The sequence below is a fragment of the Conger conger genome, chromosome 13 (genome assembly GCF_963514075.1).
Source record: "Conger conger chromosome 13, fConCon1.1, whole genome shotgun sequence".
In the NCBI taxonomy this organism is placed as follows: Eukaryota; Metazoa; Chordata; class Actinopteri; order Anguilliformes; family Congridae; genus Conger; species Conger conger.
The window spans coordinates 416,276-441,920 of record NC_083772.1 but is presented as its reverse complement, the minus strand read 5'-3'; the positions used below and the strand labels follow the sequence as shown (position 1 = coordinate 441,920).

The following is a 25,645-nucleotide window of genomic DNA, read 5'->3' as shown; positions in this document are numbered from 1 at the left end:
GTGTGTATTATAGTGTGTAGTGTATATGATAGTGTGTAGTGTGTATTATAGTGTGTAGAGTATATTATAGTGTGTCGTGTGTATTATAGTGTGTAGTGTGTATTATTGTGTGTAGTGTATATTATAATGTGTAGACTATATTATAGTGTGTAGTGTGTATTATAGTGTGTAGTGTATATTATAGTGTGTAGTGTGTATTATTGTGTGTAGTGTATATTATAATGTGTAGACTATATTATAGTGTGTATTATAGTGTGTAGTGTATATTATAGTGTGTAGAGTGTATTATTGTGTGTAGTGTGTATTATAGTGTGTAGTGTGCATTGCTGTATGGGGGTCTCTGGTCTTCGTACCCTTTCCCAGATGGACCAATCCCCGCACCATCTCCCAGTGGCTCCTCCCCCTGGGACCCCTGAGTGTCGGCCATTTCCCCTCTGCACACCTGAGACGGGTATCACCCTCTCCTCGTGCCTGTAGAGAGACAGGTATCACCCTCCCTCTCCTCCTGCCTGTAGAGAGACAGGTATCACCCTCTCCTCCTGCCTGTGGAGAGACAGGTATCACCCTCTCCTCCTGCCTGTGGAGAGACAGGTATCACCCTCTCCTCCTGCCTGTGGAGAGACAGGTATCACCCTCTCCCCCTGCCTGTGGAGAGACAGGTATCACCCTCTCCCCCTGCCTGTAGAGAGACAGGTATCACCCTTTCCCCCTGCCTGTGGAGAGACAGGTATCACCCTCTCCCCCTGCCTGTAGAGAGACAGGTATCACCCTTTCCCCCTGCCTGTGGAGAGACAGGTATCACCCTCTCCCCCTGCCTGTAGAGAGACAGGTATCACCCTCTCCCCCTGCCTGTAGAGAGACAGGTATCACCCTTTCCCCCTGCCTGTGGAGAGACAGGTATCACCCTCTCCCCCTGCCTGTAGAGAGACAGGTATCACCCTTTCCCCCTGCCTGTGGAGAGACAGGTATCACCCTCTCCTCCTGCCTGGTTAGAGAGCTCACACACAGGTAAACGGAGCAGTACCTGCATGTGTGGGCTCATGGCTGTACCTGTATGTGTATGTGTGTGTGTGTGTGTGTGTGTGTGTGTGGGCTCATGGCTGTACCTGTATGTGTATGTGTGTGTGTGTGTGTGTGTGTGTGTGTGTGGGCTCATGGCTGTACCTGTATGTGTATGTGTGTGTGTGTGTGTGTGCGGGCTCATGGCTATACCTGTGTGTGTGTTGGCTCAGGGCTGAGTGAAGCGCTGGACCTGATTGGTTTAGTCAGGGACAGTTTGCTCTTGCTCTTTGAGCCGAGTGGCTCCTGGCTGACGAGGAACACGATGTGCTCCTTCTTCCTCATCCACTCGGCCTCCTCCCTCTGCTCCAGGATCTCCATCTTTATCTGGATTCTGAAGAAGTCCTTCGCTACAGCGCCAATGATACCTGCAGAAACCACAATTGACAGGCAGACAATGCGCCCACAACATGACGTATCTGACTCACACAGGCTTCCATAGAAACATCATCACTTCATTCTGAAGTCCAGGGGTCAGACACTAAAAGTCCTGCGTGTATTCCCGTGAGCTCAGCTGATTTCACTCATCAGTTCTGCCTCCTGGCACAAAGGGTTGCGCTAATTTGCAAATCCCGGTGAGCGGGACAAAATACTCAGGAGGACTTTTACTTTCTGAGCCTGGATTTTACACATCTGGTTATAAGTTCAGAAATAACTCCGACTTAATAATAATTTGTTATTTAGCTGACGCTTTTATCCAAAGCGACTTACAGTTGGTTAATCAAGGGGAAAGGGACCAACAGCTGTGCAGATCTTATAGTTGCTATGCTGGGTCTTGAACCATCAACCTTCTGGGTCCCAGTCATGTACATTAGCCACTAGGCTACAGGCTTGATGCCAGGGCTCTCACTGATATCAGCCCACAAGCAGACACTCTTACCAGGGACGATATGGCAGAGGCCCCGTCTGATGGAGTAGTAGTGGAGCACCATGGTCCCATTGCTGTTCTTCTCCACACGAAACGAAGGGGCATTCATCTCCTGCAACAAACAAGTTGAACTTTTGACTTATGCAAATTCAATATCCAATGCATGAGAGCAAACATGTATTAACACAGAAGCTCAATTCATAATGGTATATTCGAACTAAAATACAGGTACAACATGGTTTATATGATTTCCTCTGCCAGTTGGGAGAGAACTGAATATTTTAATTTAAATTCTCAAAAGATTTCCTCATTGAAACACTCGGAGAGAGTTCATTTAACACTGTAATTTTACTCTGCAGATGGGCACTGGGCAGCCGTACCTTGTAGGACAGAGAGAGGTAGCTGTGTAGAGCGTCCAGGTTTTCTATGAACTCATACAGGTTCCCCCCTAGTGTCCGCAGCATGTGGTCATACCCGGATCGCTTACAGAACTCAAAGAAGTATTCCCCAAACTGCCTTAGCACCACATCTGGCTCAACATCTGCACATGTCAATAGATCGGGTCAGGTTACAACAGAAAGACAGCACAGAAAAATATGGTTCCAATAGGAACCCTGTGATTCCATAGAAGAACCCTATCTAGTTCAAGGGTTCCTTGTTGGGCAAAAAGGTTCTTTGTATGGGAGCTTTCACACTTCAAACTAATGATTCCATAAAGAACTAAAAATGGTTCCCCAATGGAATCAAACCAAAGAACCCTTTCAGAACCCCCTTTTCCTAAGAGTGTATACAGTAGATGAAATTATAAATACAATCGTTCAAAACTATTTTAGAATATACGTTAAAAAAAGGGCGGCCTGTAGCATAGTGGTTAAGGTAAATGACAGGGACACGCAAGGTTGGTGGTTTGAATGCCAGTGTAGCCACAATAAGATCCGCACAGCCATTGGGCCCTTGAGCAAGGCCCTTAACCCTGCATTGCTCCAGGGGAGGGTTGTCTCCTGCTTAATCTAATCAACTGTACGTTGCTCTGGATAAGAGCGTCTGCCAAATTCCAGTAATGTGATGTCATGTAATGTAAAAAATGTTCTCTTCCAATGATGAATAAATGTTGCAGAATACTTTAGACAATGCCAAAACATGATTGCTTTGTCACATTACAGCTAATGATGGAAAACTTTTCTTGGATTTCTTGGAGTTCCTATCGGGAATGTTGGCCGCGTGTGCTGATCAGCCTACCCAGCAGCCTGCACGCCTCCGCCAGCAGCCGCATGGTGATGTCATCTCCGTAGACCTCAAACGTCATGAAGGTGTCTTGAACCCCGGCCTCCCGTCTGCGGGTAAATGAACGCGCACGTAGTTCGAGTTCGTACGGCGTGAATGTGATGTTTCCACGTGCAGGAAAAATGGTTGTAGAATTTCATGAATAGAATTCGGTATAGGCTTACAACAGTATTACTAAAAGATAGCATACTACATTTTGGCATGTAAACAGATATTTTATCGATTGTAGACAAACTACTGCGTTAAATAGCTTGCCCCTTAGACCATGCAATAACCTCTTACATGGCGAAAGCAAACGCTGGGTGCATCTCAGACATATCATAATATTTATATTATCTTTTACAACACGATGCCGTGGCTAACGTTACCTGAGTTTTTCCCACGTCTCCTCTCCGAATTTTTCAATGACCAAAGACTTCAAGCACGTGTTTATAAATCCGTACTACAGAAAAATACAGAGATGACTACATAATTTACATTAAACTTCTTCTTCTTATAACTACTACTACTACTACTTTGACTAATAATAATAATAATAATAATAATAATAATAATAATAATAATAATAATAATAATAATAACAATAACAATAACAATAACGATAACAATAATAAGTAATTTTTTGACAGATCCATATATACACAAACACAACCTGCATTTCTAAGCATTTTAAAACATTGCAACATAGAATAATATCAGATTATCTTGAACAAACAAGTAGTTTTAAAATATTGTAAATGCAAAAAAGAAGATTCTGAAGAAACGCATAAAATAGCAGGGCTAAAGTATCTTACTCCGTCTGTATACTGGGCTTTGGTGCACATTTTGGCGAAAGTTCTGGGATACATTTCAACATAGACTTACCATTTGGACTCATGTAACACTACCTGTATATTTAATCCGGAGAATGGACAAAAAAATCCCTTTGTTTTTCAATTTTAAAAAGTATACAAAAAGTCCGCTTTTAGAAAAGAACACGGACCTCTCTACGAGGCTTGCGGACACAAACGCATGTCTTAATCCCCCCCGCTGCTAAAAGCAAAAATATGACGGACGTGCTGAATATATCGTGTTATTTCAACAGCAGGTAATTTTTGGCACGAGATATAAACATCTATCAACCTCTTTTTTTTAAAACAGTCTATCAGTCCGCTGATTTGTCGCGATGCAGCACATCAATCGCGACCAGCCCGCCGTCCGTTACGCTGTCCAGCCGATTGAAGTGCTGAAACAATTTCGAGAGCGTGAATCAGGATGAGGAAATCTTGCAGTGTGCTGTCTCCTAAATTCTACACTTTTTTTATTGTCTTTATGTACGTGTACCTCTCTGACTGAGATTTAGCCTTAGCTCATAACATATTTGATTGTTTAATCTGTGGAACATTATGAGATAGATTTAAATCGACATTGATGCTGATGCTGGAAAAATGAAATATAATCCCTTGGACACATTGGGTCTGTGTGCGACCCTTCGCTGTGCGCATTCCCGGTTGTAACTCAAAGTTCGAATTTGAATATGGTAAATAAATAAACGAATAAAATAATCTGCAATCAACTTCAGTCCAATTTTGAGATTTGCTGTGACATTACGGAACTGGATAGAAGCCTTGTAGCTACAGACTGATCATTTTAGCCCTGTTATTTTATGCATTTGTTCAAAACCTTCTTTTTTTGCATTTACAATGTTTTTAAACTATACGTTTGTTCAGCATATTCTATGTAGCAATGTTTAAATTTACTAATCTTTCCATTCATCCATTCACCCATCCATCAATCCAACCCATCTATTTTTTTTAATATGTTTTTATTGTTATTAAACCAGACAGCTCACCCAAGAACTCTTAGTTCTAAAAGAGAACTACGGTTATCTTTTGCGGAGATGACCTGGAGAATCAATGTGGGCTGGGAATGTGAGGGATTGTGTAGCCAATCAGATGTAGGGTGATTTGGTGGCCAGGTCTTGGGTGCCAGTTTCATGGACTTTGGGGTGTTGAGTTATTCAGCTTCATGACAAACACAGTTTTGGCTGCTTTTGGTAACATTGCTTCACTGTACTTTATGCTGTTGACCCCTGTGTGCGGTGGGGCTCTGTGACATGGCCCTCTTCTCCCTCTCCACCAATCCCTCTATCCTCTCCTCTCTCCTCATCGCCTCTCGTGTTGATGCCATGGTGATGATGCTCAACTCTCCTTCCTTCCCTCCACCAGGTCTGCATGCTCAGCCTGCCGAAATGACATCTTCCGCTAGTTTGAAAATCACCACCTAAAGCCTGAGATGTTCTACATACCTGCCATCCTCTCTCCATACCACTGCTTCACCAATCACAAAGAGGAACCTTGGAGCGCTGCTAGATGACAATTTGCAAATATTACGACGGTGAGCTGCCCATGCTCTTCCACAGTCTTTGTCATCAGAAGAATCCACCCTTTCCTGCTCACCTACTGAGTCCAGCTCCTGGTGCAGGCTCTGGTCCTCTACCTGCCTGGTGCAGGCTCTGGTCCTCTACCTGCCTGGTGCAGGCTCTGGTCCTCTGCCTGCCTGGTGCAGGCTCTGGTCCTCTACCTGCCTGGTGCAGGCTCTGGTCCTCTACCTGCCTGGTGCAGGCTCTGGTCCTCTGCCTGAACTCTTCCAGCTCCCTCCTGGCTGGCCTTCCTGCCTCATTCAGAACACTTCTGGCTGACGGCTTAAGACCTTGGTACTAGCCTCGCCTACTGGGCTACAAAGGAACTGCCCCATCATTCCTACAGGAAATCATCGGACAGCACACACCAGCCGAACCCCCTGTTCTGGAGAAGATTCCCGACTATTTCGCCGAGCTGCTGTCTCCATACACCAGTGTGAGGTCCCTGAGGCCCTCCAGCCAAGGTCTGCTGGTCTCCCTGAGGGCTGGACTTAAACTGCAGGGTCTCCCTGAGGGCTGGACTTAAACTGCAGGGTCGCCCTGAGGGCTGGACTTAAACTGCAGGGTCTCCCTGAGGGCTGGACTTAAACTGCAGGGTCTCCCTGAGGGCTGGACTTAAACTGCAGGGTCTCCCTGAGGGCTGGACTTAACTGCAGGGTCGCCCTGAGGGCTGGACTTAAACTGCAGGGTCGCCCTGAGGGCTGGACTTAAACTGCAGGGTCGCCCTGAGGGCTGGACTTAAACTGCAGGGTCGCCCTGAGGGCTGGACTTAAACTGCAGGGTCGCCCTGAGGGCTGGACTTAAACTGCAGGGTCTCCCTGAGGGCTGGACTTAAACTGCAGGGTCGCCCTGAGGGCTGGACTTAAACTGCAGGGTCGCCCTGAGGGCTGGACTTAAACTGCAGGGTCGCCCTGAGGGCTGGACTTAAACTGCAGGGTCGCCCTGAGGGCTGGACTTAAACTGCAGGGTCTCCCTGAGGGCTGGACTTAAACTGCAGGGTCTCCCTGAGGGCTGGACTTAAACTGCAGGGTCGCCCTGAGGGCTGGACTTAAACTGCAGGGTCGCCCTGAGGGCTGGACTTAAACTGCAGGGTCGCCCTGAGGGCTGGACTTAAACTGCAGGGTCGCCCTGAGGGCTGGACTTAAACTGCAGGGTCGCCCTGAGGGCTGGACTTAAACTGCAGGGTCGCCCTGAGGGCTGGACTTAAACTGCAGGGAGACGGTGCTTTCGCTGTTCTCTCCCTCTTGCCACAAGACTGTCTGACTCCACCGGCACTTTTAAGAAACCCAAGAAATCTTGTTTTTTGTTTTATCCTATTTGTTGATGTTTTGTGCTTTTCTAGTATTTCATTGTGAAGTAGTTTGTAACCATTAGTTTAGAAAGCTGATATTTAACTAAATAAATAAAGCATCACTGACTTACATCTGGGTCCTCCGCCTCCCCCTTTTTTGCAATCACGTTGGGACCATACTGCCCCCCTCCTGGGGGTTGCTGCATTCAGTTCCTGATCTTTACACTTGTGTTTGCATTATAATCCCTCTGGATAAAAGAATCTACTAAATTCCAACAGAGTGATGCAAAGAGAATGTAATTGTGGAATGAATGAAACTAACAATATAGCAATCTTTTACTTAAGATTTATTTCCAAGACCCTATCCTAAATTCAACCCATGGTGACCCACACAAAAATCCGTTTTTAAAGAAGGCTAGTATCTAAAAAAACATTGATGGATACATTTCTCATTATATGTTACACACATAATGTCAATATCATTATAACCATATAGGCTAGTAAAGCATGACATGCTACCTAGTTTCATGTTAACATTTGCCTGCATAACTAAAGCAAGTTAGTTACACTTGTGAGGTGATATCGGGTAACACCACAAGAGAAAACTATCTCTGACTTCAGTTGTGGTGCTGACTGCTAAAAAATATTATTTATGCAAATCTGCTTTTTCCTCTCGCGTGGTTTGAGCTCCGCCTGGCCTGCGCAGTGAGCGCTCAGTCCGCCATCACCGAGCGCAACCAGCGGGGTAGAGCAGCGAGTGGAGACGATAACCGCCCGGAGAGGGACGCAGACCTGCGGAGTGGCTCTCCCACCCTCACGCTTCCCGAAACTATTATTTCATGTTAATACAGAGACCGCAGACTAACTAAACATGTCCAACCTCAGTAAAGGCGGTACCAAGAAGGACACCAAGATGAGGATACGGGCTTTTCCTGTGAGTGCCGGCCGCGCACAGGACGTTTATTTCGGCAACCGAGGCCACTCTAGTACCGAGGATTTGACGAAGACACGCCGTATAATAGGCCTGTAGTACTGTAAACAATCTGTGAAATGTGAATATAGCGTTATAGTTCAAAATATATTAGAATATATTTCAATTTTTTACATGCATTTCTGCAAAAACTGGAGGCCTAGCTGACGTTAGCAGAGAGCTCGATGTTGTTTAGCTTGCTAGCTAGCGTAGTTATTCGACTTGCCACTCAACTGGCTAGCTAATTAAGTTAGCTTAGCTAGCTTACTTTTGCCAACGAGTAGCCAGGTGACAGTGTTATTTTCGGAGCTAGCATTTCTAGCCCTTTATCGACACTTGTTAGCTTGTGGTCAGAATCCTATCCTGTGGTTGTTTAGCAGATCAGCGGATTAATAGGCTAGGCGATCCTAGACTTCTCACTTTGTTTCAAATATATGGCTAGCATGGCTAATTAGCTAAGCTACATACTACAATGACTTGTCTTTAGCCTAGGTAACGTTACAACCGTGGCAGCATTATAGCATATTAGCTCATGTAAACTAGCTGGTTCCCATTCTATCAATGCTAATTAATGTTAGCTGGCTAGCCAAGAATGTCAGAATGCGTCTCGGTCAACGTAACACAATGGTGGTAATATTATTGTCATGCCTATGTTGTAAACGGCATCAGATACAGTTGGACTATATTTTAAATAAAAACTTGTCTAACGTTGGAGTGGTTAGTAGCTAACGTTGAGTTTGAATAGATAGCGTGCCACATCGCCACGAATTATGGACTAATATAGACAAACGTTACTAAGCTATGAACCCAGACTATGTAGCTAGCTAACGCTAACGTTACATCCCGAAAATGCATCTTACACGTTAGCTAAAACAACGTAAAGCTAACATTAGCGCACTCCATAACTAGCTAGCTAGCCAGCTAACTTTCTTCGTTAGCGCTAGCTGGATAACTAAAATATAATGGCATCACGTAACAGATGTAAGTTATAGCTGTCTAGTCAGCTTAAGGTTAGATGCGTCCCGATGTTTAACTAAGCAGGTACTGTTACCTAACGTTACCTATTGGTACTAGCTGGGTATATGTGACTTATCCAGCTACGCTAACTGAACGGCTGTTACGTTAGCTTGATGGAACCGGGCTAGCCGGTTAAACTGCTGTCTTGGTTGTAAAATATAACGTCAAATGAGAGCCCAGTTTGAACCTGATGACATGTAACTTATTGGTGATATCTATTTTATTGCTTTATCCAGGTAAGTCAAGTAGCCACTGTAGAAGTAAGTTAGGCTACTGGTCTGTAATACTTTTTACTAAATTAGCTACACTAGGTAACTTCAGCATTTGATTTAAAATAGTTTTTCATTTTACATTTACATGTCAACATGGTACACACTCGGGTGCGCTCGACTTCTATTAACTTCAAAAGATACTTTAAGATAAATAAAATTGATTGTGAAATTTCTTCCATCTCCTCAGTAATCACACTAAGCACACTGAGGCGGTAAAATGCTAACACTGAATTTTTTTTTTTTCTGCTCTATCCAAATGAGAGGAGCTGGATGAGTGGAGTTGCTGGTTGTTTTTGCCTGTGTTGCCCCAGTGCATATTGTATTGATGTCTGCGCGTGAGGCAGTTGTAGTGTCTGTGTAAGGATGTAGTATCTTCTTCCCACATAAGGCTGTAGTTGTGTGTGTGTGTGTGTGTGTGTGTGTGTGTGTGTGTGTGTGTGTGTGTGTGTGTGTGTGTGTGAGAGAGAGAGAGAGAGAGAGAGTGAGTGTGAGTGTGAGTGTGAGTGTGAGTGTGAGTGTGAGTGTGAGTGTGAGTGTAAGGCTGTAGTTGTGTGTGAGTGTGAGTATGAGAGTGTGAGTGTAAGGCTGTAGTAGTGTGTGTGTGTGTGTGTGTGTGTGTGTGTGTGTGTGTGTGTGTGTGTTGTGTTGTGTGTAAGGCTGTAGTAGTGTGAGTGAGTGAGGCTGTAGTAGTTTGTGTGTGTGTGTGTGTGTGTGTAAGGATGAAGTATCTTCCTGTCACATAAGGTCGTGTGTTAGAGGCCTGATGGCTAACACCCCCCCTCTTATTTAATACGGATTATTTCACAATCTCTCAGCTGCTGCGTAATTACATGCTGCAACTTGAGCGTTAATATGAGCCCGTTGTACATTCCTGCACTTGTACTGTTCACACTCCCTGCCTCAGAGAGCAGTTTGGGTCACTGCTGTACATCGATCACACTTCTTTACCATTTGCAAGCCCAATCACACTCTCCAGCCTGATTTCAGCAGGGAAATTAGTACAGTGTGTTCCTCTGGAAGGCTCAAACTTTCACCAGCTTGTTATTCAAGCTTTTTGTAGTTTGTAGCATTTAAAGAGAGATTTACAGTGGAAGACTGGCTAGGTGCTTGCAGCCTTGTTGAGACCCATCAGGGATGGTTTTCTGGGGGTAATTCTCAGACTGCTGTCTGCGGGGATGGGGACACTGTGCTGTAGATGGTGCTGTTGCGTTAAACCGAGGCCCTGACTCTGTGGTTGTTAATGAAGAGTTCAGTATCCTGCTTAAAGTGCCTCTCTGCACCTGTCCATCTTGTCATGGAACAGGGAACTAAGCTGTCAGTGGGCCAACATGGACAGATAAAGGCTCGATAGATTCTGTGATTTCCAGGTAATTGTTGGGATCCTCATTAACATGTACCTTCGGTGAGCAACTCCAAAGTCTTTCAGTCAATCTGCAGTTTTTAAGATTTCCTTCACATGTTCGTAATCTCTGGGGAGTTGGCATTCTGTGGAATTGGTGCAGGAAAACCTGGCGTTAGGTTTGTGGGGAATTTGTGCAGGGAAACCTTGTCCTTGACGACCAGAAATGGTCCAGGTGTTCATTGCATCCAAACCTATTACTACATAAAATATTGTTCTCTTCTGCTCCACCTCAGCTGGTGTGTGGTGAGCGTTCTGGCACAAAATGGCTGCCGTGCATCACCCAGGTGGGTGCTGCACATTGGTGGTGGTTGAGGCGAGTTTCCCCCTCATCGCTGGAAGCGCTTTGAGTATCTAGAAAAGCGCTGTATTGGAGAGGGGTAATCTGTGTTGGAGAGGGATAATCTGTATTGGAGAGGGGTAATCTGTGTTGGAGAGGGGTAATCTGGTGCTCTCTCTGTGCTGTAGGGGGGCTGTGCGGAACGCTAGAAAAGCGCTGTATACATTTAATAATCTCTAGATGTAACTAATCAGGTTTAATGAATGCAGGAGACCATGTGCTGGAGGCACTCAGCGTTTCACCATTCAGAATATTCACAAAGACTTTTAGTCATCCATCAGACTCTTGTCATGGAACTCAGATGGAACCGTAATATCCCTGGCTCTCCAGGAAAGCGGCTGGACTGAATGTTTCCTCTTTCTGTGACTGTTTCTGTATCCTCTGACGCTCTCTGGCTGTGTTTTCTGCAGATGACCATGGATGAGAAGTATGTGAACAACATCTGGGACCTTCTGAAGAACGCCATCCAGGAGATCCAGCGCAAGAACAACAGTGGCCTGAGCTTTGAGGAGCTGTACCGGAACGCCTACACCATGGTGCTGCACAAGCACGGCGAAAAGCTCTACACCGGCCTGAGAGAAGTGGTTACTGAGCATCTCATCAATAAAGTACGGCCTGAATGCGCACGCACACACGCGTGCACGCACACACACGTGCACACACACATACACACGCGTGCTCAAACACATGTTCACACACGCTCACATAAACGCTCAGACACGCGCTCACACTAAATTCTGTGCCTTTCTCCACAGGTACGTGAAGATGTGCTTAATTCTTTAAATAATAATTTTCTGCAAACGTTGAACCAAGCGTGGAACGACCACCAGACTGCCATGGTTATGATCAGAGACATATTGATGTACATGGTGAGTGTTCAGAGACATTGATGTACGTGGTGATCAGAGACACATTGATGTACGTGGTGATCAGAGACACATTGATGTACATGGTGATCAGAGACACATTGATGTACGTGGTGATCAGAGACACATTGATGTACATGGTGATCAGAGACACATTGATGTACGTGGTGATCAGAGACACATTGATGTACATGGTGATCAGAGACACATTGATGTACATGGTGATCAGAGACACATTGATGTACATGGTGATCAGAGACACATTGATGTACGTGGTGATCAGAGACACATTGATGTACGTGGTGAGTGTACAGTGTTCTAGCCTCCGTGTTCAGCTGAGCTGCAGCTGGAACTCTGCCATCGCACATTTTAATTAAATGTGCTGCCAATCAAGGCATTGTGGCACGTGACGCCTCTGGACCAATCCTAGACGGGCTGTGTCATCACTCATGATTTGTCAGCCCCTCCCATCTCTCTGGGTTAGATTCAGTGCATGCAGTTTAGACAAATGTTTTAACTCGTCTGTAGAGTACTGTGTGTGTTAGAGCTTTGTGTTAGAGCTGTGTGTATGAGTTGGTTGTGTGAGTGACCTGTGGTTGTGACCCTGTGTGTGTGTGTTAGAGCTGTGTGTGTGAGTGACCCTGTGTGTGTGAGTTGTGTGTGTGAGTGACCTGTGGTTGTGACCCTGTGTGTCTCTCTCAGGACCGGGTGTACGTGCAGCAGAACAACGTGGAGAACGTGTATAACCTGGGCCTGATCATCTTCAGAGACCAGGTGGTGCGGTACGGCTGCATCCGGGACCACCTGCGCCTCACCCTGCTGGACATGATCGCCCGCGAGAGGAAGGGGGAGGTGGTGGACAGGTAGGGTCTTTCACACCGTACTGATCGCCCTCCATCTTTTAAATATATATTTGGCAAGTTGTGGAGAGTAATCTGTATTAGTGAGTTATGGAGAGTAATCTGTATTAGTGAGTTATGGAGAGTAATCTGTATTAGTGAGTTATGGGGTGTAATCTGTATTAGAGAGGGGTAATCTGTATTAGAGAGGAGTAATCTGTATTAGAGAGGAGTAATCTGTATTGGAGAGGAGTAATCTGTATTGGAGAGGAGTAATCTGTATTAGAGAGGAGTAATCTGTGTTGGAGAGGGGTAATCTGTATTAGAGAGGAGTAATCTGTATTGGAGAGGAGTAATCTGTATTGGAGAGGAGTAATCTGTGTTGGAGAGGGGTAATCTGTGTTGGAGAGGGGTAATCTGTGTTGGAGAGGGGTAATCTGTGTTGGAGAGGGGTAATCTGTATTGGAGAGGGGTAATCTGTATTGGAGAGGGGTAATCTGTATTGGAGAGGGGTAATCTGTACTGGAGAGGAGTAATCTGTATTAGAGAGGAGTAATCTGTGTTGGAGAGGGGTAATCTGTATTAGAGAGGAGTAATCTGTATTGGAGAGGAGTAATCTGTATTGGAGAGGAGTAATCTGTGTTGGAGAGGGGTAATCTGTGTTGGAGAGGGGTAATCTGTGTTGGAGAGGGGTAATCTGTGTTGGAGAGGGGTAATCTGTATTGGAGAGGGGTAATCTGTACTGGAGAGGGGTAATCTGTATTGGAGGGGGGTAATCTGTACTGGAGAGGGGTAATCTGTATTGGAGAGGGGGTAATCTGTGTTGGAGAGGGGTAATCTGGTGCTCTCTCTGTGCTGTAGGGGGGCTGTGCGGAACGCCTGTCAGATGCTGATGATTCTGGGCCTGGAGGGAAGGTCGGTTTATGAAGAAGACTTTGAGGCTCCATTTTTAGAAATGTCTGCCGAGTTCTTCCAGGTTTGTGCATTCTCTACCCCTACCCCTAACCCTAACTCTACCCCTAACCCCTAACCCCCCAGGGTAAAGTGTGTAAATAGACCTGGTGTTGACTCTGCGCTTCATCGCTAATGCTAAAAGGCTAACTCACTGTGTGCTACATCAAATGGTAGGATGGACCTCTGTATTCACAGAGGAAGTGACGTCTTTATGAATACTGCCATCTTTATGTACACAGCCATCTTTATGTACACAGCCATCTTTATGTACACGGCCATCTTAGAGAAGCTTCCCCTATACCTTTGTAGCCTACTTTGCCTCTAGTAGCTGCCATATTAGGTCTCTCACTGTGCACCTCTGGCATAGAATGGATTACAGACCTCACCCACTCAGATGCCCTGGCTTCACTTGGTGAATTTAAATCTTTGTTACAGAACTCTTTGCAGGAGGTGTGTTGTTGTTTTCTGTAGATTGGGTCCCTATCGCCTTCAGTCATGCACTCTTATGTACTCTGTGTGTTTGTGTTTTTATGTGATGTACTGTATATTTTACTGCTGCTGTTGTCTTGGCCAGGTCTCCGTTGTAAAAGAGATCTCATCTCAATGGCGCTTAAATAAATGATAAATAGATCAAGGATAAATAAATGTGAAATAGACCTGGTGTTCTGCGATGTAAACGGGGGCACCGTGTTGTGTGGGGTTCCAGATGGAGAGTCAGAAGTTCCTGGCGGAGAACAGCGCGAGCGTGTACATTAAGAAGGTGGAGGCGCGGATTAACGAGGAGATGGAGCGCGTGATGCACTGCCTGGACAAGTCCACAGAGGAGCCCATCGTGAAGGTGGTGGAGCGGGAGCTCATCTCCAAGCACATGAAGACCATCGTGGAGATGGAGAACTCCGGCCTTGTGCACATGCTCAAAAACGGCAAGACTGAAGGTAGTCCTCTCCTCTCCGACTCCCTGCATTTCACTGCTGCGTTTCTGTCTGTTTCACAAACGTTTAACTTCTACTCCTGTATGGTAATGTGTGTCTCTCTGTGTCTCTCTGTGTCTCTCTCTATATTTGTCTGTCTGTCTGTCTGTCTGTGTGTGTTGCAGACCTGGCCTGTATGTACAAGCTGTTCAGCCGTGTGCCTAACGGGCTGAAGACCATGTGTGAGTGCATGAGCTCGTACCTGCGGGAGCAGGGCAAGGCTCTGGTGTCTGAGGAGGGCGAGGGCAAGAACCCCGTGGACTACATCCAGGTCAGTCTCCCAGGAAGTGACATCACAGGACTAGCTGACACAATTTTCACCTGGAATAACCAGCCTCTCGAGAGTGTTGTCTTTTTCATTGAGATCATTTCTGTCTTACAGCCCTTGTTTGTCTAGCTTATCGTAAAGCTTTTTTCTGTAACGTATTTTCAGGAACCATTTGAGAGACGTGAGGGATGCTGATGATGCTGGTGAAAATGCAGCATTGTACATCTGTCCCTCTCACTATGTCTCTCTCCCTCTCCCCCTCTCTCTCCCTCCCTCCCTCTCCCCCTCTCTCTCTCCCTCCCTCCCTCTCCCCCTCTCTCTCTCCCTCCCTCCCTCTCTCTCTCCCTCTCCCTCTCTCTCCCTCCCTCCCTCTCCCTCTCCCTCTCTCTCTCTCCCTCCCTCCCTCTCCCTCTCCCTCTCCCTCTCCCTCTCCCTCCCTCGCCCTCTCCCTCCCTCGCCCTCTCCCTCCCTCTCCCTCTCTCCCTCTCCCTCCCTCCCTCTCTCTCTCTCCAGGGCCTGCTAGATCTGAAGAGCCGCTTTGACCGGTTCCTGCAGGAGTCCTTTAATAACGACCGGCTGTTCAAGCAGACCATCGCTGGAGACTTTGAGTACTTCCTCAACCTCAACTCCCGCTCGCCCGAGTACCTCTCGCTCTTCATCGACGACAAGCTAAAGAAGGGAGTCAAAGGAGTGAGTACTGACCCGCCCTGTCTGTCACTCTGTGTGTGTGTCACTCTGTGTGTGTGTGTCACTCTGTGTGTGTGTGTGTCACTCTGTGTGTGTGTCACTCTGTGTGTGTGTGTGTCACTCTGTGTGTCTGTCACTCTGTGTGTCTGTCACTCTGTGTGTCTGTCACTCTGTGTGCGTTTGTGGGAGTGTGTGTGCGTTTGTGGGAGTGTGTGTGCGTTTGTGGGAGTGTGTGTGTGTTTGTGGGAGTGTGTGTGTGTTTGTGCGTGTGTGTGTGTGTGTGTGTGTGTTTGTGCGTGTGTGTTTGTGGGAGTGTGTGTGTGTTTGTGGGAGTGTGTGTGTGTTTGTGGGAGTGTGTGCGTTTGTGGGAGTGTGTGTGCGTTTGTGGGAGTGTGTGTGCGTTTGTGGGAGTGTGTGGGAGTGTGTGCGTTTGTGGGAGTGTGTGTGTGTTTGTGGGAGTGTGTGTGCGTTTGTGGAGTGTGTGTGCGTTTGTGGGAGTGTGTGTGCGTTTGTGGGAGTGTGTGTGCGTTTGTGGGAGTGTGTGTGCGTTTGTGGGAGTGTGTGGGAGTGTGTGCGTTTGTGGGAGTGTGTGTGTGTTTGTGGGAGTGTGTGTGCGTTTGTGGGAGTGTGTGTGCGTTTGTGGGAGTGTGTGTGAGTTTGTGGGAGTGTGTGTGTGTTTGTGGGAGTGTGTGTGTGTTTGTGCGTGTGTGTTTGTGGGAGTGTGTGTGTGTTTGTGCGTGTGTGTTTGTGGGAGTGTGTGTGTGTTTGTGGGAGTGTGTGTGTGTTCGTGGTTCACGCTCCCCTCTCCCTGTGTGCAGCTGACGGAGCAGGAGGTGGAGTCGATCCTGGACAAGGCGATGGTGCTGTTCCGCTTCATGCAGGAGAAGGACGTGTTCGAGCGCTACTACAAGCAGCACCTGGCCCGCCGCCTCCTCACCAACAAGAGCGTGTCGGACGACTCCGAGAAGAACATGATCTCCAAGCTGAAGGTGAGCGCCTGAGCACCTCCTGCCCATGAGGAGCACGGACACCGTGCGGCCTGCAGTACCAGGGGTTTGGGGGTGTCTCTGTCCTCTTGTCTGCCGTGTCCCGCTCTCTGACCGAACCCCGTCCCCTCTCTGCAGACGGAGTGCGGCTGCCAGTTCACCTCAAAACTGGAGGGAATGTTCCGGGACATGAGCATCTCAAACACCACCATGGACGAGTTCCGCCAGCACCTGCAGTCCACCGGGGTGAGAGCCCGGGACCCCATGCTGCCTGTAACCTCACACCCTCTAACCTCACACCCTCTAACCTCACACCATCTAACCTCACACCCTCTAACCTCACACCCTCTAACCTCACACCCTCTAACCTCACCCCCTCTCACCTCACCCCCTCTAACCTCACCCCCTCTAACCTCACACCCTCTAACCTCACACCCTCACACCATCTAACCTCACACCCTCTAACCTCACACCCTCTAACCTCACACCCTCACACCATCTAACCTCACACCCTCTAACCTCACCCCCTCTAACCTCACCCCCTCTAACCTCACACCCTCACACCATCTAACCTCACACCCTCTAACCTCACACCCTCTAACCTCACACCCTCACACCATCTAACCTCACACCCTCTAACCTCACCCCCTCTAACCTCACCCCCTCTCACCTCACACCCTCTAACCTCACACCCTCTAACCTCACCCCCTCTAACCTCACACCCTCTAACCTCACACCCTCTAACCTCACACCCTCACACCATCTAACCTCACACCCTCTAACCTCACACCCTCTAACCTCACACCCTCTAACCTCTCACCCTCTAACCTCTCACCCTCTAACCTCACACCCTCTAACCTCACACCCTCTAACCTCACACCCTCACACCATCTAACCTCACACCCTCTAACCTCACACCCTCCAACCTCACACCCTCCAACCTCACACCCTCCAACCTCACACCCTCTAACCTCACCCCCTCTAACCTCACACCCTCTAACCTCACACCCTCACACCATCTAACCTCACACCCTCTAACCTCACACCCTCTAACCTCACACCCTCACACCATCTAACCTCACACCCTCTAACCTCACCCCCTCTAACCTCACCCCCTCTCACCTCACCCCCTCTCACCTCACCCCCTCTCACCTCACCCCCTCTAACCTCACACCCTCTAACCTCACCCCCTCTAACCTCACACCCTCTAACCTCACACCCTCACACCATCTAACCTCACACCCTCTAACCTCACACCCTCTAACCTCACACCCTCTAACCTCTCACCCTCTAACCTCACACCCTCTAACCTCACACCCTCACACCCTCTAACCTCACACCCTCACACCATCTAACCTCACACCCTCTAACCTCACACCCTCCAACCTCACACCCTCTAACCTCACCCCCTCTAACCTCACACCCTCTAACCTCACACCCTCTAACCTCACACCCTCTAACCTCACACCCTCACACCATCTAACCTCACACCCTCTAACCTCACACCCTCTAACCTCACACCCTCTAACCTCACACCCTCACACCATCTAACCTCACACCCTCTAACCTCACCCCCTCTAACCTCACCCCCTCTCACCTCACCCCCTCTAACCTCACACCCTCTAACCTCACCCCCTCTAACCTCACACCCTCTAACCTCACACCCTCACACCATCTAACCTCACACCCTCTAACCTCACACCCTCTAACCTCACACCCTCTAACCTCTCACCCTCTAACCTCACACCCTCTAACCTCACACCCTCACACCCTCTAACCTCACACCCTCACACCATCTAACCTCACACCCTCCAACCTCACACCCTCTAACCTCACCCCCTCTAACCTCACACCCTCTAACCTCACACCCTCACACCATCTAACCTCACACCCTCTAACCTCACACCCTCTAACCTCACACCCTCACACCATCTAACCTCACACCCTCTAACCTCACCCCCTCTAACCTCACCCCCTCTAACCTCACCCCCTCTCACCTCACCCCCTCTAACCTCACACCCTCTAACCTCACACCCTCTAACCTCACACCCTCACACCATCTAACCTCACACCCTCTAACCTCACACCCTCTAACCTCTCACCCTCTAACCTCACACCCTCTAACCTCACACCCTCACACCCTCTAACCTCACACCCTCACACCATCTAACCTCACACCCTCTAACCTCACACCCTCTAACCTCACACCCTCCAACCTCACCCCCTCTAACCTCACACCCTCTAACCTCACACCCTCACACCATCTAACCTCACACCATCTAACCTCACACCCTCACACCATCTAACCTCACACCCTCTAACCTCACCCCGTCTAACCTCACCCCCTCTAACCTCACCCCCTCTCACCTCACCCCCTCTAACCTCACACCCTCTAACCTCACCCCCTCTAACCTCACACCCTCTAACCTCACACCCTCACACCATCTAACCTCACACCCTCTAACCTCACACCCTCTAACCTCTCACCCTCTAACCTCACACCCTCACACCCTCTAACCTCACACCCTCACACCATCTAATCTAACCTCACCTCACCCCCTCTAACCTCACCCCCTCTAACCTCCCCCCCTCTAACCTCACACCCTCTAACCTCACACCCTCTAACCTCACACCCTCTAACCTCACACCCTCTAACCTCACATCCTCTCATCATTTTGATAAAGGCAATAACGGACTCAAAAGGCAATCAAAAGTCCAGAATCAAGACTAGATATCGATAGCTGTCTTATACCTGCATTAAAGAAGCGATTGAACACCCCTGACTATTGAAAATTAGCTGAGAAGCCAACTGTCCAACTTGCAGTTGACCCTCGTATTCTTAGTCTCAGTTGAAATGCAGTGTGCTGGAGAGCCCAGAGAACAGCACCTGAGGATGCGTGTTTTGTCCCACAGCAGTCTTTAGGGGGCGTCGACCTGACTGTGCGCGTGCTGACCACTGGGTACTGGCCCACCCAGTCGGCCACGCCCAAGTGCAACATCCCGCCCTCCCCTCGCCACGCCTTTGAGGTCTTCAGAAGGTACAAGCAGGGCATAGTATATGCTGGGTTGTCTGTTCCATGTTGGGTTGTTAGTTGGGTTAATATTGTGTGTGTTGGGTTGTATGTTGGGTTAATGTTGTGTGTGTTGGGTTGTTAGTTGGGTTAATGTTGTGCGTGTTGGGCTAATATTGTGTTGGGTTAATGTTATGTTTTAGGTTCATGTTGTGTTGGGTTGTTTGTTGTGTGTTGGATTGTTTGTTGGGCTAATGTTTTGTGTATTGGGTTGCTTGTTGGGTTATTTGTGTGTGTTAGGTTGTTTGTTGGATTAATGTTGTGTGTGTTGCATTGTTTCTTGGGTTAATGTTGCATGTGTTGGGTTGTTTGTTGGGTTAATGGCGTGTGTTGGGTTGTTTATTCGGTTAATTGTGTGTGTTGGGTTGTTCATTGGATTAATTGTGTGTGTTGGGTTGTTTGTTGGTTTAATGGCATGTGTTGGGTTATTTGTTGGGTTAGTTGTCTGTGTTGGGTTGTTTGTTGGTTTAGTTGTGTGTGTTGGGTTGTTTGTTGGGTTAATTGTGTGTGTTGGGTTGTCTGTTGGGTTAATGACATGTGTTGGGTTGTTTGTTGGGTTAATGACATGTTGGGTTGTTTGTTGGGTTAGTTGTCTGTGTTGGGTTGTTCGTTGGGTTAGTTGTGTGTGTTGGGTTGTTTGTTGGGTTAATTGTGTGTGTTGGGTTGTCTGTTGGGTTAATGACATGTGTTGGGTTGTTTGTTGGGTTAATGACATGTTGGGTTGTTTGTTGGGTTAGTTGTCTGTGTTGGGTTGTTCGTTGGGTTAGTTGTGTGTGTTGGGTTGTTTGTTGGGTTAATGACATGTGTTGGGTTGTTTGTTGGGTTAGTTGTGTGTGTTGGGTTGTTTGTTGGGTTACTTGTGTGTTGGGTTGTTGGTTGGGTTAATGGCGTGTCGTGTGGCTGCAGGTTCTACTTGGCGAAGCACAGCGGAAGGCAGCTGACCCTGCAGCACCACATGGGCTCCGCCGATCTCAACGCCACCTTCTACGGGCCAATCAAAAAGGTAGTCTCACAGCAGCGCACGCAGGGCTGGGTTTGTCTGTAAACAGCATTTCACAAACGTGTGTGTGTGTGTGTGTGCTGTGTGTGTGTGCTGTGTGTGTGTGCTGTGTGTGTGTGTGCGCTGTGTGCTCTGTTCTGTGTGTGTGTGTGCTGTGTGTGTTCTGTGTTCTGTGTTCTGTGTGTTGTGTGCAGTGTGCGGAATGGAAAGTGGATGGTCTGTTCAGAGCATGCTCACTCGGGGTGGGCGGGGCAGATGGCTGATTGACGTGTGGGTGTGGTCTCTGCAGGAGGACGGCTCGGAGGTGGGAGTGGGCGGGGCCCAGGTGACGGGCTCTAACACCAGGAAGCACATCCTGCAGGTGTCCACCTTTCAGATGACCATCCTCATGCTCTTCAATAACAGGGACAAGTCCACCTTCGAGGTACAGCTGTGGTGTGCGAGTGTGTGTGAGAGTGTGTGAGTATATGAGCAGGCGTGTGTGTGTGTGTGTGTGTGTGTGTGTGTGTGTGTGTGTGTGTGTGTGTGTGTGTGTGTGTGTGTGTGTGTGCGTGAGTATATGAGCGTGCGTGTGTGTGTGTGTGTGAGTATATGAGCAGGCGTGTGTGAGTGTGAGTGTGAGAGTATATGAGCGTGCGTGTGTGTGTGTGTGAGTATATGAGCAGGCGTGTGAGAGTGTGAGAGTGTGAGAGTGTGTGCGCGTGAGTATATGAGCAGGCGTGTGACTCTCTCTCTGGCTGTTCTCAGGAGATCCAGCAGGAGACAGACATCCCGGAGCGGGAGCTGGTGCGGGCGCTGCAGTCTCTGGCGTGTGGGAAACCCACGCAGCGCGTGCTCACCAAGGAGCCCAAGTCCAAGGAGATGGAGAACGGGCACGTCTTCACCGTCAACGACCAGTTCACCTCCAAACTGCACCGCGTGAAGATCCAGACCGGTGCGTGTGTCTCCTGACCCCCCCTGACCCCCCAGGCCCGGCTGGGTGTGTGTCTCCTGACCCCCCCTGACCCCCCCTGACCCCCCAGGCCCGGCTGGGTGTGTGTCTCCTGACCCCCCCTGACCCCCCAGGCCCGGCTGGGTGTGTGTCTGGTGCTCAGCAGGGCTGCAGGATGTGTGCCTGTGGTGTGAGGTAACGGTGTGTGTTCCCTGCAGTGGCTGCCCGGCAGGGCGAGTCGGACCCCGAGCGCAAGGAGACGAGGCAGAAGGTGGACGACGACCGCAAGCACGAGATCGAGGCGGCCATCGTGCGCATCATGAAGTCCCGCAAGAAGATGCAGCACAACGTCCTGGTAGCAGAGGTGAGAGGCCTTACGTGTGTGTGTGTGTGTGTGTGTGTGTGTGTGTGTGAGTGTGTGTGTGTGTGTGTGTGTGTGTGTGTGTGTGTGTGTGTGTGAGTGTGTGTGTGTGTGTGTGTGTGTGTGTGTGTGTGTGTGTGTGTGTGTGTGTGTGTGTGTGTGTGTGTGTGTGTGTGTGTGTGTGTGTGAGATCTCAGTTTGCTGTGTGCTGGGGGCGTGTGCCCTCTGAACTCCTCTCTCTCTGACCTCCTCTCTCTCTGACCTCCCTCTCTCTGACCTCCTCTCTCTCTGACCCCCTCTCTCTGTCCTCCTCTCTCTGTCCTCCTCTCTCTCACCTCCTCTCTCTCTCTGACCTCCCTCTCTCTCTCTCACCTCCCTCTCTCTCTCTGACCTCCCTCTCTCTCTCTGACCTCCCTCTCTCTCTCTGACCCCCTCTCTCTGTCCTCCTCTCTCTCTCTCTGACCTCCCTCTCTCTCTCTGACCTCCCTCTCTCTGTCCTCCTCTCTCTGACCTCCCTCTCTCTCTGACCCCCTCTCTCTGTCCTCCTCTCTCTGACCCCCTCTCGCTGACCCCCTCTCTCTGTCCTCCTCTCTCTGTCCTCCTCTCTCTGACCCCCTCTCGCTGACCCCCTCTCTCTGTCCTCCTCTCTCTGACCCCCTCTCTCTGACCCCCTCTCTCTCTGACCCCCTCTCTCTGACCCCCTCTCTCTCTGACCCCCTCTCTCTCTGACCCCCTCTCTCTGTCCTCCTCTCTCTGCCCTCCTCTCTCTGTCCTCCTCTCTCTGACCCCCTCTCTCTGTCCTCCTCTCGCTGACCCCCTCTCTCTGTCCTCCTCTCTGACCCCCTCTCTCTCTGACCCCCTCTCTCTGACCCCCTCTCTCTGTCCTCCTCTCTCTGTCCTCCTCTCTCTGACCCCCTCTCTCTGACCCCCTCTCTCTCTGACCCCCTCTCTCTGACCCCCTCTCTCTGACCCCCTCTCTCTGACCCCCCCCTCTCTGACCCCCCCCCTCTCTGACCCCCCCCCTCTCTGACCCCCCCTCTCTCTGACCCCCTCTCTCTCTGACCCCCTCTCTCTCTGTCCTCCTCTCTCTGACCTCCCTCTCTCTCTCACCTCCCTCTCTCTCACCTCCCTCTCTCTCTCTGACCTCCCTCTCTCTCTCTGACCTCCCTCTCTCTCTCTGACCTCCCTCTCTCTGTCCTCCTCTCTCTGTCCTCCTCTCTCTGACCCCCTCTCTCTGTCCTCCTCTCTCTGACCCCCTCTCTCTCTGACCCCCTCTCTCTGACCCCCTCTCTCTGTCCTCCTCTCTCTGTCCTCCTCTCTCTGTCCTCCTCTCTCTGACCCCCTCTCTCTGACCCCCTCTCTCTCTGACCCCCTCTCTCTGACCCCCTCTCTGACCCCCTCTCTCTGACCCCCTCTCTCTGACCCCCCCCTCTCTGACCCCCCCTCTCTCTGACCCCCTCTCTCTCTGACCCCCTCTCTCTCTGTCCTCCTCTCTCTCACCTCCCTCTCTCTCTCACCTCCCTCTCTCTCACCTCCCTCTCTCTCACCTCCCTCTCTCTCACCTCCCTCTCTCTCTCACCTCCCTCTCTCTCTCTGACCTCCCTCTCTCTCTCTGACCTCCCTCTCTCTGTCCTCCTCTCTCTGTCCTCCTCTCTCTGACCCCCTCTCTCTGTCCTCCTCTCTCTGACCCCCTCTCTCTGTCCTCCTCTCTCTGACCTCCCTCTCTCTGTCCTCCTCTCTCTGACCTCCTCTCTCTCTGACCTCCCTCTCTCTCTCTGACCTCCCTCTCTCTCTGTCCTCCTCTCTCTGACCCCCTCTCTCTGACCTCCTCTCTCTCTGACCCCCTCTCTCTCTGACCCCCTCTCTCTGTCCCCTCTCTGACCCCCTCTCTCTGGTTGGCAGGTGACCCAGCAGCTGCGTGCCCGGTTCCTGCCCAGCCCTGTGGTGATAAAGAAGCGCATCGAAGGACTGATCGAGCGCGAGTATCTGGCGCGGACGCCTGAGGACCGGAAAGTGTACACCTACGTGGCGTAGGACCGCCGCGGGAGAACACCCCCTTCCGGACTATGTTATGCGCATGAACTTGGAAGTTCCTTTTAACTACAAATACTGGGAAACTGATTTTTACCTCCATAAAGAAATAGAAAATAACAACAAAAAAATGCATTAAATGTTGCCAGTGTTTAAAATTAGGGCCTCCTCCCCCGTGCGGGTTAGAGTGGGGGTTCCGGCTGCCCCCCGCCCCGCCGTGCAGACCGCCGTGGGGAACGGAGACCGCGGCACATGCCTGTTTAAAAAGGAAAATGAATAAAACTCAGCTGAGGTGAGTTGCAGGTAGAAAGCTCCTTCTGTCCCCAGTTTTTAATGTTGCTGTCGTGTTATGTTCGTGTTTGTGGCGCCATGCTGGTTGTACAGGTTGGTCTTTTCTGCTTTGAGGGTCTAAACCCGAGTTTAAAATATAAATATATTTTTATTGCTGGTTTGCAGAGTGACGGCATTGGCTTCAGAGCATGCTATATTTTCTAGAATGGAGCGAGTCGCATAAGCTCAAGTTTTTTTTTTTGTTTTTTTTTTTGTTTTTTTTTGAGGGTGTGGGTACTATTGTAAAATGATCATCCCGATAAATATTTTTTTAATATTCGGTCCTTCCCATTCGAGTTCCCCCTGGGGCATTGAGGAACCAGACGGACATGTTTTAATGTGTATAAAGTGTAAAATAATAATTACTGTTCTCACTGTGCACACTGTACAGGGCCTTGTTTTCATCATATTAAATGTAAAAAAAAGAAAATTAAAAAAATAAGAAACTTTGTGTTTTATTTCTCCCGTCTCTGATGCGTACGCTGAGTGATGCTCGACCTCTGCAGGAACAGGGTCAGTACCGCAACCGGGTCAGTACCGCAACAGGGTCAGTACCGCAACCGGGTCAGTACCGCAACAGGGTCAGTACCACAACGGTCAGTACAGGGGCGACATGGCTCAGGCAGTAAGAGCAGTCGTCTGGCAGTCAGAGGGTTGCCGGTTCGATCCCCCGCCCGGGCTGTGTCGAAGTGTCCCTGAGCAAGACGCCTAACCCCCAAATGCTCCTGACGAGCTGGTCGGGGCCTTGCATGGCAGCCAATCGCCGTCGGTGTGTGAGTGTGTGAGTGAGTGTATGAATGGGTGAATGGAGAAGCATCAATTGTACAGCGCTTTGGATAAAGGTACTAAATAAATGCCTGCCATTTACCATTTACTGCAACAGGGTCAGTACCATAACGGCCTTGAGAGGGTTGTGTAACCTGTAGCTCCTGTGTGATTATTGACTGAGTCTAAGTCAGTGGTCCTCACTCGTGGTCCTGGAGAGCTGCAGGTGTGCTGGGGTCCTCACTCGTGGTCCTGGAGAGCCGCAGGGTGTGCTGGGGTCCTCACTCCTGGTCCTGGAGAGCCGCAGGGTGTGCTGGGGTCCTCACTCCTGGTCCTGGAGAGCCGCAGGGTGTGCTGGGGTCCTCACTCCTGGTCCTGGAGAGCCGCAGGGTGTGCTGGGGTCCTCACTCCTGGTCCTGGAGAGCCGCAGGGTGTGCTGGGGTCCTCACTCGTGGCCCTGGGGAACTGCAGGGTGTGCTGGGGTCCTCACTCCTGGACAGGAGGAGACAATCCTCCCCTGGAGCAATGCAGGGTTAAGGGCCTTCCTCAAGGGCCAAACCTGCACTCTGCTCAATGACCTGCACTCTGCTGTGACTGGTCTAGAATATGGCCTTATAAATGTAGCAGTATGGACAAGTTAGGGCTAACCCTTTTGTATTTGGAAAGATGTGAGGCAGACTCTTG

The 25,645-nt window shown here is 49.4% G+C and overlaps 2 protein-coding genes across 3 annotated transcripts in view; one reads left to right on the top strand and one right to left on the bottom strand.

Annotated features, from left to right (window-relative positions):
* Nucleotides 1-4,035, bottom strand: part of LOC133108184 (guanylate cyclase soluble subunit beta-2-like) — a 13,137-nt gene extending 9,102 nt beyond the window's left edge. Inside the window, exons 1-8 of the mRNA XM_061217621.1 lie at nt 4,006-4,035; nt 3,580-3,653; nt 3,167-3,261; nt 2,308-2,468; nt 1,940-2,039; nt 1,253-1,427; nt 1,007-1,024; nt 354-412 (exon numbers count right to left, since the gene is read on the bottom strand). Coding sequence (XP_061073605.1) covers nt 354-412; nt 1,007-1,024; nt 1,253-1,427; nt 1,940-2,039; nt 2,308-2,468; nt 3,167-3,261; nt 3,580-3,653; nt 4,006-4,035 — 712 coding nt within the window. The remainder of the gene's footprint in view (nt 1-353; nt 413-1,006; nt 1,025-1,252; nt 1,428-1,939; nt 2,040-2,307; nt 2,469-3,166; nt 3,262-3,579; nt 3,654-4,005) is intronic.
* Nucleotides 4,036-7,618: 3,583 nt separating this feature from the next.
* Nucleotides 7,619-24,643, top strand: cul3b (cullin 3b). 2 transcript variants are annotated; one of them, XM_061218110.1, is made up of 16 exons: nt 7,619-7,837; nt 11,312-11,509; nt 11,657-11,770; nt 12,470-12,630; nt 13,468-13,582; nt 14,267-14,495; nt 14,657-14,802; nt 15,313-15,489; nt 16,305-16,475; nt 16,611-16,718; nt 19,389-19,510; nt 20,450-20,546; nt 20,833-20,967; nt 21,291-21,477; nt 21,693-21,838; nt 23,738-24,643. In XM_061218110.1, the coding sequence occupies exons 1-16, from the start codon at nt 7,775-7,777 to the stop codon at nt 23,867-23,869; spliced, it is 2,301 nt and encodes a 766-aa protein (XP_061074094.1). In that variant the 5' UTR covers nt 7,619-7,774; the 3' UTR covers nt 23,870-24,643. The 2 variants fall into 2 exon arrangements, with proteins under 2 accessions (XP_061074094.1, XP_061074093.1); XM_061218109.1 differs by having other exon boundaries at nt 19,386-19,510.
* Nucleotides 24,644-25,645: the final 1,002 nt, after the last annotated feature.